Here is a 15220-nt window from a genome sequence, read left to right as displayed (position 1 = left end):
ATTCAGTATTTTTATCATACAGACATTAGGCTGTTGTTCTTGTGTTTCCCTTAGCTTTGATTGTATGTCTCACAATTTTGTCATTTATCATTGTTCATTAAACTCTGAAAGCTATGTGACTTTGTTAATATTCTGTCCTAAAATGCGATAAGATGTGCCCTTTTTTTTTTCTTTTTGAGCACCTGCCCCTTTAGTGGTCTCTGCACGGCCCTGCTGAGCATGCATGCAGCCACAGGGATAAGGAAAAACTGTTCGTGTGTGAGTGTGTTTAAATAGCTTATTATTGCTTAGAAACTGCCTTTTCTATTCATTCATATCATAATAGTTTAATGTAAAATCTTGTTTGAAAAGCTGAAAAATTTTGTAGTAAAAAAAAAAAAACATGATTTTTTTTATAAGTGGACGAAAACAGATGATCAACATAAAATTGCTGGCAGCAGTGATCTACTCATTATATTTAGGGGTGTTTGTTGTTTTGTTTTTGCCACAAGTGGTGCTGCCTGAAATATTACTAACTAACAAGTCAATAAATAACAAGGAGACACGCTACAGGGGGAGAAATATCACAGCTATATTTAATGAAAACTTGAAATGAATCAATTTTCATTCAGACGTTTATCGCTAGTTGTGGTACATTCAGAAAATCATACACAGCGTCTTTTTTCTCAGTTTTAATTTAATTTCTTTATCACTCTCTTATTTACAGCCAGGTGATTACTTCATAATTCTGTTTCACAAACAACAAGAGACGATGTCAAGCAGCATCTAGAGTCTACAAGCAGAAAATGTTTGGGGGAGCCACCAAACTACCTGATTTTAAACCCCAAAGTTGAGCAAGTGTTTCTGGAGTTTGGTCCAGTAGCTGGGAGGAGTTTGAGCGTTTTTTTCAACATTTACAGACGATTACCTGGAAATGGAGATGAACATGCATAGAAAAATGTGGGGAATCTGAAAATGATTGCTCAGTCTGTTTTTTAGGTGTGCAGGGGTTAAGAGCAAGCGACCTTATTGCACCGATACACAGCTCAGTTATTCTGAGTGTCACATGTAAACAGTTCATGTGTCAACAAATATGAGCATATAAACAAAACCAAATAATTTAATTGAATAAACCAGCAAGGGTAAAAAATTAAAAAACTCATATAGATATATTTAACGTATAAAACTATATACTGTATAAATATAATTAAAGCATACACTGGCACAGCTGTAAACAATGACACAAACCTGAACTTAGTAGAGACAAAAGGCAACATCATGCAGGCAAGGAATATCAAAACAACATAAAAACATGAGTTCTTTTTTGTTAGTTTCAGATTTTTTACATAACTAAAAACTCAGCTGTTATGATCTCACGCACACAAAAACTCTTGAAGGCATCACTCTGAGCCTCTTACTCTCTTTCTTTGATTTTAGTCCAAAATTTCTGCCCCTTTATGATTATGCCAGAAACCTTTTCACATTTTGTCATGTTATATCCACACACCGCAGTGACATATCAGGATTTGAAGTCATGGAACAACAAAAAGTTGTCAGATGAAAGGAAAATGACATGATGTTTCACAAATTAATACCGGCAAGGTGTGAATTTGTATTCATCCCTTTACACGGACACCCATAAATAAACTCCAGTGCATCTAACTGCCTTCAATGCCTGCTAATTAATCAGTGTGTAATTAAATCTCATTATTAAATCAGCTGTTTTGTGAAGACCTCAGAGGTTTGTTAGATAACATTAGTATAAATCCCATAAGCCTTGCTTTAAAAGCTGGAGTTATTTTGCAAAGAAGGGTGAAAATAACTATCTCAATCTCTGGATGAAGGCATAGAAACAGCTTCAAAAGACTCACAGCTGGTGGCTGCAGCACAAGGTGGTTAAACTTTTTTTTTTTTTTTTTTTACTCAAAGGGGGTGAATACAAACGCACATCTCCTGAAGCTGAAGTTATGTGTTACCATTCAAACCCACAAAGCAGCAAAAACAAGGAGACTCCATCTGCAACATCAGATAGAAGCGTACATAGTTTCCATCTTAAGCAGCCTTTCAGACGCTGCAGCTGATGCACAGATGAACTCTACACTTGATAGCACATATTTAAAACAAAAGCACTAACAGCAAGAAAGAAAGAAAGAAAAGTGCTACAACCTCAGACATGGAGGAATAAGCTGCAGATTTTAATTCAAAAGCTACGAATTCTTCTCTTCTTTATAGATTGTTTGATTCGCTCCTAATGGATGACTCCTACAAATGTGTGTCTTAGATTTCTCTTTGACTCAAAGCTGTAGTTCTTGTGGATAAAGTAAATATTAATAATCAAATTTCCTAAAGTTTCTAACTGATGTTAATTTTGCTAGAGGAAAATCTATCATCTTTCAACCTGGTGTTTATCCACTTTGTTTTAGGTTGGTGAAGATTTTCAGTTATCCAGGTCATAGTCATTCCAAAAAAGTAAAAAAAAAAACCCACTGGACTTTGTTTCCAAGTTTGAAGACGTTTCATTTCCCATCCAGGAAGCTTTTCAAATTCAAAGAAGCTTGTTTAGACTTTACTGAAAGTCTTAAAATATCTGCTTTTAGCTCATCCCTATATCTGAGAAGCTTTTACAGTATATTCATCTAAAAGCTCTTCACGAATCACGTTCTTTGTTCCGAAATACTTTTTGATATCACTTAGCCTTTTTTATTTTTCATAGATTTCAAGGATTCAGAGGGAAATTGCACCGAACTATCTTTTTGACAGACTGGAAATAAAGCACTTATTTAAATCCTCTCTGCAGTGCTCAGGATTCCTAAATATCTCATTGGAAATTCTAGATTTTATCTTGATATTTCAACATTTGCCACCGACTGAGAGCGAACATTGACTTTTGAGTTTGTTTTAATTATCTAAATGTTACACAAATTGTAGTGCACCACAGTGCTTAAGTGGAGGGGTTAAGGGGTATCCCACAGTTAACTTTAAGTGTTTTTATGGCACAGACTCTTAGATCAGCTGTCTTTTTTCATCTTAACTCTTTGTGATCATCTTATAAGGATAAATCACTGCAAAAAGCTGTTGTTAGATACTCGAACGACGAATAAATTATGTACACTTCTAAACATAACTCTAGTTAGTGGACCATTTATCATGCTTATCATGATATAAAAAAGAATAAAATGAAATTTTAATTTAATTCATTTAAAGGTGTGGAATCCTTGAAAATAGTTTTATTTGCCTGCATGAATAAATAAGGAGGACTTAAAAAGGTCAAAAATCAACAGACTGAAAATGAGTTTTAAGACATCTGTTGATCACAACCACCTCGAAGTATAACATAAAATTCAGACTCCTTGGAATAAACATAAATAAAAATTATAGTGGCTCAAAACCTTTGGAAAAATGTCAATAACATTCTATGATTCATCATTTAACTGGAGGCCTTGCATATGGCCTGATCCCTGCTGTGAAAGCAGATGAACACAGGACTGAAGTTCTCGCATATCTTTTTGCTGATCCAAACCAGCATGAACAGAGATTGAAGAGGAAAGACACTTACAGTATTTACATTATATAACAGAGGGAGTAAGATTTTCTTTAGATTATCTATACACTCTATCAGCTTAATATAATTCCATATTTTATCAATTATTCTACTCTGATTCTTATAAATATTTACACTGAACAGTTGTGATTCAGTCTGGGCTAGCTGTAGGTGTTGATGTAATTTCACCCTAAGGGGTTAAAGGATCAGTCAGTGAAAAAACACTCACACGCTTGAATGGTGGAGCACGAAGCTACAAGGAAACACTGGGCGTGCACAGAGGTAGCTGCCATGGATGAAGCGCATGGAAAAGGGTTTTGACTGCACATGATGTAGAGCACATGGAGGAGTTTCTCAGCAGCAGCAGCGTCATTTACTCCTTTTTAGAGTTTCAACCTCCTCCTAATTATAATTCCTTCAGGTTCTTGACTACTTTCTTCTTTTAATCGCCAGTATGGTGGACACTGATCTTTCCTCCACTGGAATTTGCAGGTTAGCCCCTTTCTGTTCCCTAGATCTGTACCAACACAACTAATCCCCATCATCTCTCTTATCTGTTTAAAGAGGCATGGGTAAGATGTAGCTCCCCCCTGTGGTGTGCGTACTTATGAGTGTGAGCCACACAGATGTGTTTCATCAACACTTGAGCTGATCGATTTCAGAGCACTCGGTGTCCATGTCAGAGTCGTAAAGAGAGTGGCCCGTCGGGTCGCTTACAGGCGATGGGGGCTCCTGAGGAGTGGGGGTGTGCGAAAGGTGGGAAAGATGGGAAAGATGCGAAGAATGGGAGTAAATAGTCTCTTGGGAAGTGTCTGTGCGAGAGTAGAGGCCCAGGTCTGGGAGTTTAGAAGGCGTGTCGCTCATCTCTGTGGTGAGGTCGTATCGGAAATCCTCCAGGTCCACGAACCACTCGGGCCAGAAGCGCCGGCGGATGCGGTCACAGTACATGGCCAGGTTGATAAGCTCGCCTGCAAGGGACAACATTTTTAGTTTTGGTTACAGTGACATAAGTCATTGATTTAAAATATTTCCTTCGAGAACTGTTCGATGGAAAACTGCACTTTGTTTTACCAAATTAATGTCTTACGGTCAGAATGAAGAGCAGTGTTACATCCCCAAAGTGGGATTTATTTTGTTTTGCATGGAAGGAATGCCTTGTTCTGTTTTAGGCTCCGCCTCTTCCAGGATTGGATGCTACTTCCTGGGTCTCAGTCCAATTAGCAATCAGCTGCACACCATTTAAGGAATGTGAAGCTGCACTTCAGGGACCTCTAGGCCATATTTCCCCAATACACACCATTTGTTGTCATACTGTACATCTCTTTAATGCTTCTTTGTACTATTCTCCTTTCAACATGTGTAAACTGCTTTGGTGGGGGAGAGCTTTCTTGTTTAACCCTAATTTTCTCCTGTTTATGTGCTTTTCATGAAGGTTATTTTGGGTTTTTTTGGAGTTAGGTAAGGTATCTGTTATTTTTCTTTCAGGGCTGTCTTGTCTTTTATGATGGCCTGAGGTTTCTTTGAAGCTGTTACCAGTATGAACAGAAAATAAATGTGGCAAACCTCTTTAAATGTCCTTTTGACTCTTCCATTCACTGTCTGAATTTATGTTGGTTTCTGAAAACCTTTTTTTCCTCTCTAAATTCACAATCACGTTAAACTTCCTTATAAAAACATAAAAAACAACTGGTTCTTAAAAAACCTGGCTTCTGGACCTTCAGCTCAGGCATGTATTTCCCCCAGACCCAGCCAGGGAATGTTACAAGCAGTTTAAGGACATTAAAGGCACCGTGTTTTTACTGTAGGTCCCAGCAACAAAGTTTACAAATTTTTTTTTGGCAGATTTTAAATAAGGATTTAATTGCTAAAAAAATTAATCGCATAAATTAACTACAATACAAAACGACCTTGTCTGGCGATGTGACGTGTGTAATTTCCAAGTGACAATTTCTATTTTCATGAGGAGAAGAGAAACACCATAGCATAATGCTGCCACCACCATGTTTCAATGTGTGCATGCTCTGTTGTTCAGTGTTGAATTAGAACTGGATGTACCTTTTAGAAATGTGTCCCTAAGAATGAAGTTTGGTTTTTCTGACAACCAGATATTTAACCTTTTTTTTTTTTATTATATCCAAACATTTCTTTGTAAGAAAAGCTATCAGCTACAGAGATGTCTATATAGAATACGAATTTAGGAAATTATTGCTAATAACGAACTGTATTTTAAAAATACCTGTTGCTCCCTTAATTTTGTATGAAAATATTTTTTTTTATATAATTTCACCATTGCTGCTTTAATTGCAACTAAGGACTGTCTACATTTTCCAAAGAACTATGGAAATATAACCTTGTGGATTTTTTGTGCTCTTTCATGTCTGAAATATTAATGTAGTAAAATCTTTTTAATCCTGTGTAAACTACACAGCTACTGCTATACAGTAGCTAAAACATGACAATTAGCAAAATCATGTAAAATCAAGAAAGAAAGTTGAATTTTATTCTGATTCATTACAGTTGATCACAACCAGGAATGGAAACACACTGAATGGTCAAAAAAAATTTGAAATTATTGGTTAATAAAACAAGTTTTTTCATTTTCTATTTTTGCCCTGTACTAGACTGGTTCTTCTTTTAATGATTCGTCGATCACATAAAGGTTTTTACACTATTTCTCGGGGCCTCTTTGTTGTGCAACACAAATAAAAGGATGTGTACCGACTTGTGAGTTACAATAATACACTGTAATTATCCAACACAGACAATAAACCATAACAATGAGATGAACTCATTATGGTGACACATGTACACACCATAGCTAGTGGCTCTCTGATACTATATTTGCTAATCGCTTGTGTAAATTGCCGACAGAGTTTAAAATTTGCCCACCATTAGTGTGCTTAGTGTGGCATCGTTTCTCTGCAGCAGCGGGCTACAAAGCGTGATGAAAAAGATGGAACAATCATCAGCTGCCACCTTCCTTTTCTTACTCTGGATAGTCTGAAATATCCATAAAAGTGTATTTTGTAATGTTTAGGATCATTTGCATCCAGCAAATAAACAGCTGCTCCTTTTGCACTGTAGGAGCAAAGAAAGCAGAACAGACTGAAATCAGCTACCTTTGATGGGCCAGCAGGCAATGAACAATAACGCTACTGCATTAACTTTTTATTGAAGCACTGGATGTTTGGCAACTTTCAATTGGTCCTATTTTCTCTCTGTTCGTATCAGTGCGCGCCGTCATTCAGACAGCGAGCTCAACAACAGCCAGATGCATGTCTCCCTCCGCCTAGCTCCTAGCTGGGCGGAGGGAGACATGCATCTGGCTGTTGTCAGGTTAGTAGGCCCTAGCTGTCTGAATGACGGCGCGCACTGATACGAACAGAGAGAAAATAGGACCAAGTGATAATGACGTGTGACTTTTTCCACTACAACGTTTTTGGGATGCAAAAATATCACTCTTTTGAACACATAATGTTTTGGGAAGAGAAACGTTTTATTTCGCTGGGTCTAGCAAACCTGCCGGACTACTTTCGGCTTGACAAAAACTGGACGAGAACTCTGCTCACAGGACGCTGCCAGGGGTAAGTCAGTGTGATTGCATGACATTGGTGATGGGGATGCCATACAGATTCATGTCAAAAATACCGAACTATCCCTTTAATTCTGTGATACATTTCTTTTGCATACAGTACAGTTTGATTTGACCTTTTCTGGTAAGCAAACCTTTAATAAGTTGTTCTGGTCGTGATCCTGGTAAAGTCCACATGGCTGGAGCCAGGTGACCAAACACTGTAGCATCTACTGCTGAAAGCTTGGAGCCCATAATGTATTTATTATCTCCTAAGTGGGAACACATACAGTAAGTGGAAACATTAGTTTGATCACAAAAATAGCAACAAAATTGTGAAAGACTCTATATCATTTTGGGTGTTTTATCTAAAGGTTTGCAGCTGTGGTGATGCTCACAAAACATGGATTCTGACAGGGACTCTGGATCACATCCTGTCATGATAAATACACTAAAACATTTGACCGCAAATATAAAAAATATCACTAGAGGTCAGTGTTGAGCAGTTTAAATGAGGCTGCTAAGCGCTTCCTTTAGAGAAACAATAATTTATTTACACAAAGAACCACAGGCTTTTAAACAAAGGAAAGTTCACACAAGTAAAGTTCTTTTTCACTAGATGTGATCTGATGACTAAACTTACCTAGAAGGGTAGCCAGGGTGCGCATGTCCTTCTCCATCAGACCGTAAACCTCCTCCTTGGAGAAGCGTCCAATCCCGTGGCCGTACATCTCTCTCTTAACGATCCCACCCGTTAGGTGACTCAGAATCCACTTGAGCAGGTCGCTCAGTGGTCCGCTCACCGACAGCATCTTCTGAGTCTCCTCCAGGTTGTCCACCCACTGACAGTAAGCCAAAGTCCTTGGACACAAACTGAAATTAATCTCCTTCTGTCTTTGTGGCAAAAATTTCAGAAACACCTTTTTGTTCTTTGGACATTAAGTCCAACTTCAGTGCTTCAATGCAAATGAAAATTTTAAACTTTTTCACTTTAAAAGCAGAAACTTAAGCATTACGGTTTTATATGAGTTTTCATAACTTAAAAGGATACTGAAAAATAAAAGAAGAAAGCCATATGCAGGTCAATTGCAATTTGTCACAAGATGTATGGAAACATGTTCAACTATTAAATTTAATTATGTGTTTTCCTACAGTCAGAACTCACCAATAAAAGTGTTCTTCTACCATTTTGGTGATGGCACGGGACAAGGCCCTCTCCTGTAAGGTAAGGCTCTTGTTCAAGCTCACACCTAGCTTCTCCTCTAGAAACTCCATGATGAATTCAGTTCCATAAACCTGCTCATTATTGTACTCAATCCACGGCATCTTTCCCTGTGGCGAAAGCTTCCCGTCAAAGTAGTTCTGGAGGAGAAATAACAGGAATCAGGAGGATAAAAAGCGAAAAGTTAAAAAAAAAAAGCAGGTGGGATTTAGTAAAACAATTTTTTGCCTGATTAAAGACGGGAAGATCTGACGGTGGTGCTATATGGGGATCCAGGGACGCCAAGTCTGAGCTGAATCAAGGTTATTGTTCCTGTTTCTGAATGATCATTACCTAAGATCATACCTGGTAAGGCAGGTCAGCCATACGGAGGTAGGTCTCCAGCTTAAGGCAGAAAGGAGACAGTGAAGGGGCTCCAGATTTTGGCCGGGAGAACTGATGGAGAATAATGGCATCTTTAGAGCTCAGCTCCTCTTCTTTTCTATGAGAAGAAAAACAGGGAATGAGTTGATAGACCCAGTATGAGCTGAGGGGGTAAATCAAACCCTCCCAATATGTCCCAACTAAACACTTTGATTTAGGCTCAGAACTTTTAACTTCATAGAAAAATGCCCAGTACTTTACGAATGTTTTAACAACCCTTAATTGCCCTTTTTGTTCGTTTGTTATGAATTTTATTTATTCTCTGGTTTTTGTTGGGGTTTGACTGCATTTCTCACATTGTCTTTTTTTTCTTTTACTGATGATAACAGGAGTTGCATGACTAAAACACAAGAAAAGAAGACAAGACCACTAGCTCATGTAAACCAGTGTACAACCATCGTGTATTTATAAACAGGTTAAAGTTCATGCAAGCAAAATTGTTTAGAATCAGGTTTTCTGTTATGTATCAAGACAAATCACTCCTTTCTCTTAAGTTTCTAAACCTCTTTATGTCTTATTGGCACATAGTTGAGAGTTAAGTTTTTAAATGTAGAAAACAATCATTAATTTGTCAGCAATAAATATCTCTCAAGTTGCAAAGACCAGTATAAAACACAGAGTAACAACTGACTGAAACCATGTTGATACAAGTAACCTCAATGGAAGCAGAAAAGAACATAATTTCTACTGGTAAACTTTATTTCATAAGTCATATTTCAGGTTTTGTGGTGGTTCAACAACTGTAATATCTATTATTGAACAAAAAACTTTATGCATGCTAAGATTAAAAAGCAAAAAAACCTCTGCATAATCATGCACCAGGAGTGGGCCTTTAGATCAATACTGATAAAGAGTCATAGCTTTTGTAAAAGCTTAAAATTAGCAGGCATTTTGCACTAATAAAATAGAGAGGAAATGGTCATTAAATGTGTTAAATCTAAGTATCTTTCACAGCAGTGTAAGTTCAGTACATAATTGACAGTAAAAGAAGCTGATGATTCAGTCAGTTCATTTGGATGGGATTAAATTGATCTCAGATAATAAAGTCAAAAATTTTGGTGTTATTTTTGATCACGGCCAGTCATTTAGATCCCAATTCAAAGAGGTTTTTAGAAATTCCTTCGTTCATCATGGAATATTGAAAAAAAAATTGAAAAATCCTGTACAGGGGTGATGCTGAGAAACTAGTCCCTGCACCTCAATGGTAGATATTGTAATTCTTTACTAACAGGAAGTCCACAAACTGTAGTTAAAAGCCTTTAGCTGATCCAGAATGCTGCAGCCAGAGTTCTGATGGAAATTAAAAATAGAGATAATATCTCCCCTATCCTAGCTTCTCTTCATTGGCTTCCTGTTAAATCCAGAATAGATCCATCTTATATCAGAGATCTGATTGTTCCTTATGTTCCTAACAGAGCACTTCGCTCTCAATCTGCAGGTTTACTAGCGGTTCCTAGATTTTCTAAAAGTAGAATGGGAGGCAGATAATTTAGTTATGAGGCTCCTCTTCTGTGGAACCAACTACCAGATTTAATCCGTGAGGCAGACACCCTGTCTACTTTTAAGGCAGAGCTTAAAACTTTCCTTTTTGATAAAGCTTACAGTTATAAACAGAATAATATTTGCTTAGTCACTGGGTGAGTAGAGATGTTGTTGGAGGTAGAGCGTTATAAAAGCCCGATCCACCAGGGAGAATTTCAGTCCGGACAGATGTTTCTCCTTGGCTCTACCTTGGCCCTATTTTAGATTTACCTTTCTGATACCTCATCTAAAATAGTAAGGTTATCCTGAGCCATTTCTATATTTATGCCTCTAAATGTATAGGCTGCTGGATCACAAAGGGTCATTTTTTCCACATCCTATCTCCATTCTCCCTCCCTCAATATTGATCAAGTTATACTTATAACTTTATGCCCTTTTTTTTCTCATTATAGTAGCTTCATCTGGTCTGTTCCTGTTCAGCTGTGACTCCATCCTGGATACTGAAACATCTCCTGTTTATAGAAGTAGGAGCGTGTCCTGTTTCCAGTGTAGTTCTGTTTACTGTGACCACATTAATTAGCTTGGAGCTGGTCTGTCTGGCTGTGTGTTTCCTGGACCGGGCCACCAGTGGAGCTAGTTATTATTTCCCTTTTGCATATCTGCTTCTTTTATTTTTTATGTCTGCTTCTGTCTCCTTGAACCCCTGTCCGCCCCGGCAGATGGCCGCTCACAGCCTGGTTCTGCTGGAGGTTACTTCCTGTTAAAAGGGAGTTTCCCTCTCCATCGTTGCTACATGCATGCTCGCTGTGAAGGATCGCTGAAGAGGCAGCGATAAGACACAGGCAGAAATCCTTGACCTAAGTTCCTTCAGGAGGAGGATGTCTTGATCCAATCAACTGGTTTTCCAAACCAATCTGACCATTTTGTCTCTGCAAAGCACCTTGAGATGACTTGTGTTGTGAATTGACGCTATACAAATAAACTGAATTAAATTGAAATCAATTCCAGACAAATTCATCAATTTATTCAAACAGACCACATTTGAATATTATTCTACACACTTTTAATCAGAGGGGAACTAAAACGATTTCTATAAGTCTATACAACCCACTGGGTTACAAAACTTTCTGTCTCCCTTTGGGTTTTATTATGCTTCTGTCGGGGATGAAGCTGTGATGTCACTGTAGCACAAAGCCAAAAAAACATGTGCATGAGTCATGTAGGATTGTACAGCTCATCTTGGTGCGGCTGAGTAAACAAACCTTGCAGCTAAGTGTCTATCAGCCCATGGTGAAGTACAGTCACTCAAACATAAAGCCTTCACTAATGATAATCTACATATCATATTCTTTTTATGAAGGCACTTAATATACAGAAACACGCCTACAAATGGGCATGCTGCAGAACCACAGACTATGCACAGAGAAAAGGTGCTGAAGTGCTTAAAAGCACCAAACAGTTTCTGAGGAGCTGTCTTTCTAAATGTGGTGCTGAAAGGCTGTCCAACCCCAAGCAAACCAGTTTTTCTTTAACAAGATCAACTATAAGAGCCTTTTGTCATCTGAAACAAAAACCTGTGAGATGGTAACATGATACTGAGCCCACAGAGAGGCAGAGAGAGCTGCAGTGTTTGCCATCACACCTGAATGAACAGCTTGATCCTATGCTATCAGCCAACCCCAACTAGGGCAGTATTGGATATTAAATAAGTACAATTACATTAATCAGAATAATACAAATTCTTAAATTAGGTCTTTGCATTAATTGAAAATTATAAATATTTTGTAGGGTAGGTCAGCATTAAATACTGCTTAATTGATGAGGGGAGGGGGAAAACTGAGAATGAGTAAATGATGCTGATATATGATTTTCTTCAGTGAATACTAGCACAAATTGAAGATGGATTATCTCACTGACCTTAATAGACCTTCTGTATTTTTTTAACAAGATGCAAAATGTTAAATCTTGTGATATTTGGGGTGTTGCTCCAGATGCTCTTCCTGACCGTTTTCAATAATCGATTCCACTTTTTGTTTACAGGTTTCAGGATGAAGAAGGCCATGCACGGTTTCAGACAGGGGCCAATGGGGGCCAATGCCCCTGTATATCATGCCCTGGCCCCTTGTTATGTCCCTTGTACTGAAGACATAATACTCAAAGAAATTCTAATGATCATATGAGCTGGAACAGACATGGTTACAGATAGGTCCTTTGGATCTATTACATTTTTTCTCTTTACAAACTTAGTTTTACTAATTATTTAAAAACAATAAGGTGATAGCTTCAGTGGTATTGAGATCCCAGTTCTCATCTGCAAAAATTTTTTTTCAAAACAAATAATAAAAAAAAAATACTCTAATTTTTACAGCTGAATTTCTCAGTTTTTCTTGAGTTCTAATCCAGATTTTATAGAAAATGGTAATTTTAAGTTAAATTAAGTCCAAAATATGTAAAATTCCTAAATTATGAATGTGACCTCTGTGTTTCCTATAAGGGGCCGCCTGTTACAGCTGCTTTTTATATCTCTGCTTCTGGCTCATTGAACCCCACTCGGCCTCGGCAGATGGCCGCTCACACTGAACCTGGCTCTGCTGGAGGTTTCTTCCTGTTAAAAGGGAGTTTTTCCTCTCCACTGTCGCTACAAGCATGCTTGGTGTGAGGGATTGCGTTGGAGTCAATGAGTCGAAGCAATCAACTGGTTTTCCTTACAAAAAAAACTTTGAATCAATTTGACTGTATGATCTGGTGAACTGTAAAGTGCCTTGAGATGCCATGTGTTGTGAATTGGCGCTATAGAAATAAACTGAATTGAAAAAATTTTATTAATAAGACATATAATTTTAATGAAACCTAATTGAATAGAAATTTCACTTCATGCCGCTGTCTGAATATAATTGAATCCCTTGCCCTGTTTTAAATTTCATGCTTTTCTGTGCCCCCATGAAAACACACTGGGCCCCTCCTGGCCCCCTGGTACATTTGGTCCAGAAGGCCGAGTATTTACATGATAAAACCTTGCGTTTTTGCATATATCAAAAACAACAACTCGTTGTATTAAATATATCCCGTTAAAATGAAATATGTAAATATGTTTTTGCATATATGCAGTGGTAGGAAGTGAGGATGGAGGTAGGAGGTTGGGGTTCCGTTACATCATAACCCGTCCCTCACGATTCCTTATTTTCTCCCCGTCTGCTCCCTCACCCCGCCCAATCACACCAGATTAAGTAACATCAAATGTAAGAGGATGCAGCAGAAATTTGAGATAAATAAAATGCATGGTGCTTGTTACTTTGTCTTTGTTTGTTTTTTAGAGGACTCCAGAGGTGATTGTGTTGTTTTTCTACCTGATGGTCAGCAGTTCGTGCAGGAGATAAGCAGCTGCAGCCAGCAGAGCGCCTCCGGTCACATACAGAGTCTTCCTCCACCACGAATCCGAGCCCAGCGTCGACATCATCCAGTGATCCTGCAGAGGATGCGCCACGACGTACCCGTGAAACGAGAGCTGCTCATCGAAGCTGCGATTCCGGCCGAGATCAACCACACACGACCCGGTCCATGCAGAGCTGACGCGCCAGTACATGCTCGGTGTCCCCAGCCGCTTTCCGCCTCGCTTTGGCAGGCCGGGTCTGCATCAGAGGGGGCTTCATGGGTGCCAACCGAGGCGGGGGCAGAACAGCAGCGATAGCCGGGGGGAGCCAAGCATCCCGTCCGAGGTTCACCCTCCTGCTGCCGGGGAGGACATATCCTGAAGTCCGTCCCGAGCTCTCCAGTTTGACCCCTCTCCTCTACATTCTGTCAAGCTCACCGAGGGATTTCCGGTTATTCTTTTCAAAATAAACGCTTGTGTGCCAATCAAAAAAAAAAAAAACTCCTTCTCCAGTGATCATTTATTGCTCTAGAAATTTATTCTTGAAACATTAACTTTTATCTTAAGTAAATAAAAAAGAAAAAAAAAGGTATATAAAGTGAAACTTTATATAAACTGGTGGCTGCATTATGCTGTGGGATTCCTTTCTTTAGCTGGAACATATATATTTATATTTATCATTAGTAATGTCAGTTGAGGAGTACCTAAATTTCAGCAATACTGAGGCAAATGCAGTGTAAGGAAACACAATACAGCAGCTAAAACAACAAAGAAGAAAACTGAAAATATGGCATGTTAAAACATTAACAGTGACATAGTAAAATATGGTTTAAAGTTTCTGTGAAAATGTTTAGTAAAGCTACTGCCACCTGAAGGCTTTCACTCAGTTCTTTAGGCTGGAAGCATTCATCCTTTATCTCACTTTAAATAACACTTCTTTTTTAGCATAAATGACTCTTAAATTTTAACAAATTTAATCTCAGTCAGGCAGAGGAAACGAACAGTGTTTAAAGCACTGGGCTAAGTCATTAACGGTATGGCTGCAACTAACAATTATTTTGCAAATCGATAATCTGTCTATTTTTTTATTTTTTTATTAATCTGGTAATAATCGGATAGCCAAAGGTTCATAAAAGAAGATTCTATACAAAATTAAACCAGGTGAAACTAAAATGTTTCTACCGGTACTAGAGGAGTTTTGGGTAGAGCATATTGACAGATTAAACCATTTTTTAAATCTTAAATGCAAAATGTGTATATATTTTTTCCACAATCTTGGTATATGCTCTAAGTGGCTCCTACTGTCAGATAAAGGCATATTTTAGATCAATCAATTAATCAATTACTAAATTAGTAGACGATTATTTTAATAATTGATTAATCATGATTAATCCGAATGTTTCAGCCCATTGGTTCTTATAACTCAGTGATATCTGTAACATTTTGAGTCAGACCATGTGGGCTTATCTGAAAGGCTGTGTTATTACTTAAAATCCAGCCCTACCTTAAATGCCGTGCTGCTCTTACAGACATAATTTAAGACATAGATTCCCCTTATTTACCTTAGCATACTTTACTGTTTATAGGCTGTTATATCTATAGGGATCTCCCCTTTCTATTCCCCTAACCTTT

The 15220-nt window shown here is 38.1% G+C and overlaps 1 protein-coding gene across 1 annotated transcript; it reads right to left on the bottom strand.

Annotated features, from left to right (window-relative positions):
- Positions 1-547: 547 nt before the first annotated feature.
- Positions 548-13801, bottom strand: faxca (failed axon connections homolog, metaxin like GST domain containing a). Its single transcript, XM_038276511.1, has 6 exons — positions 13566-13801; positions 8659-8794; positions 8257-8453; positions 7735-7952; positions 7247-7363; positions 548-4488 (listed from the first exon to the last, which is right to left on the bottom strand). The coding sequence occupies exons 1-6, from the start codon at positions 13799-13801 to the stop codon at positions 4157-4159; spliced, it is 1236 nt and encodes a 411-aa protein (XP_038132439.1). The 3' UTR covers positions 548-4156.
- Positions 13802-15220: the final 1419 nt, after the last annotated feature.

Source organism: Cyprinodon tularosa, unplaced genomic scaffold (assembly GCF_016077235.1).
Source record: "Cyprinodon tularosa strain WSP-4 unplaced genomic scaffold, ASM1607723v1 ctg125, whole genome shotgun sequence".
Taxonomy (NCBI): Eukaryota; Metazoa; Chordata; class Actinopteri; order Cyprinodontiformes; family Cyprinodontidae; genus Cyprinodon; species Cyprinodon tularosa.
This window is presented reverse-complemented; position numbering and strand designations above follow the sequence as displayed.

Bases quoted from the DNA above. Each gene is read 5' to 3' on its own strand.
- faxca (XM_038276511.1), bottom strand. From the start codon at position 13,801: ATGTACTGGCGCGTCAGCTCTGCATGGACCGGGTCGTGTGTGGTTGAT. The intron at 8,454-8,658 runs GTATGATCTTAG...TTTCTCCTCCAG, and splicing joins TGGCTGACCTGCCTTACCAG to AACTACTTTGACGGGAAGCT. The intron at 7,953-8,256 runs GTGAGTTCTGAC...TTTGTGTCCAAG, and splicing joins GTAGAAGAACACTTTTATTG to GACTTTGGCTTACTGTCAGT.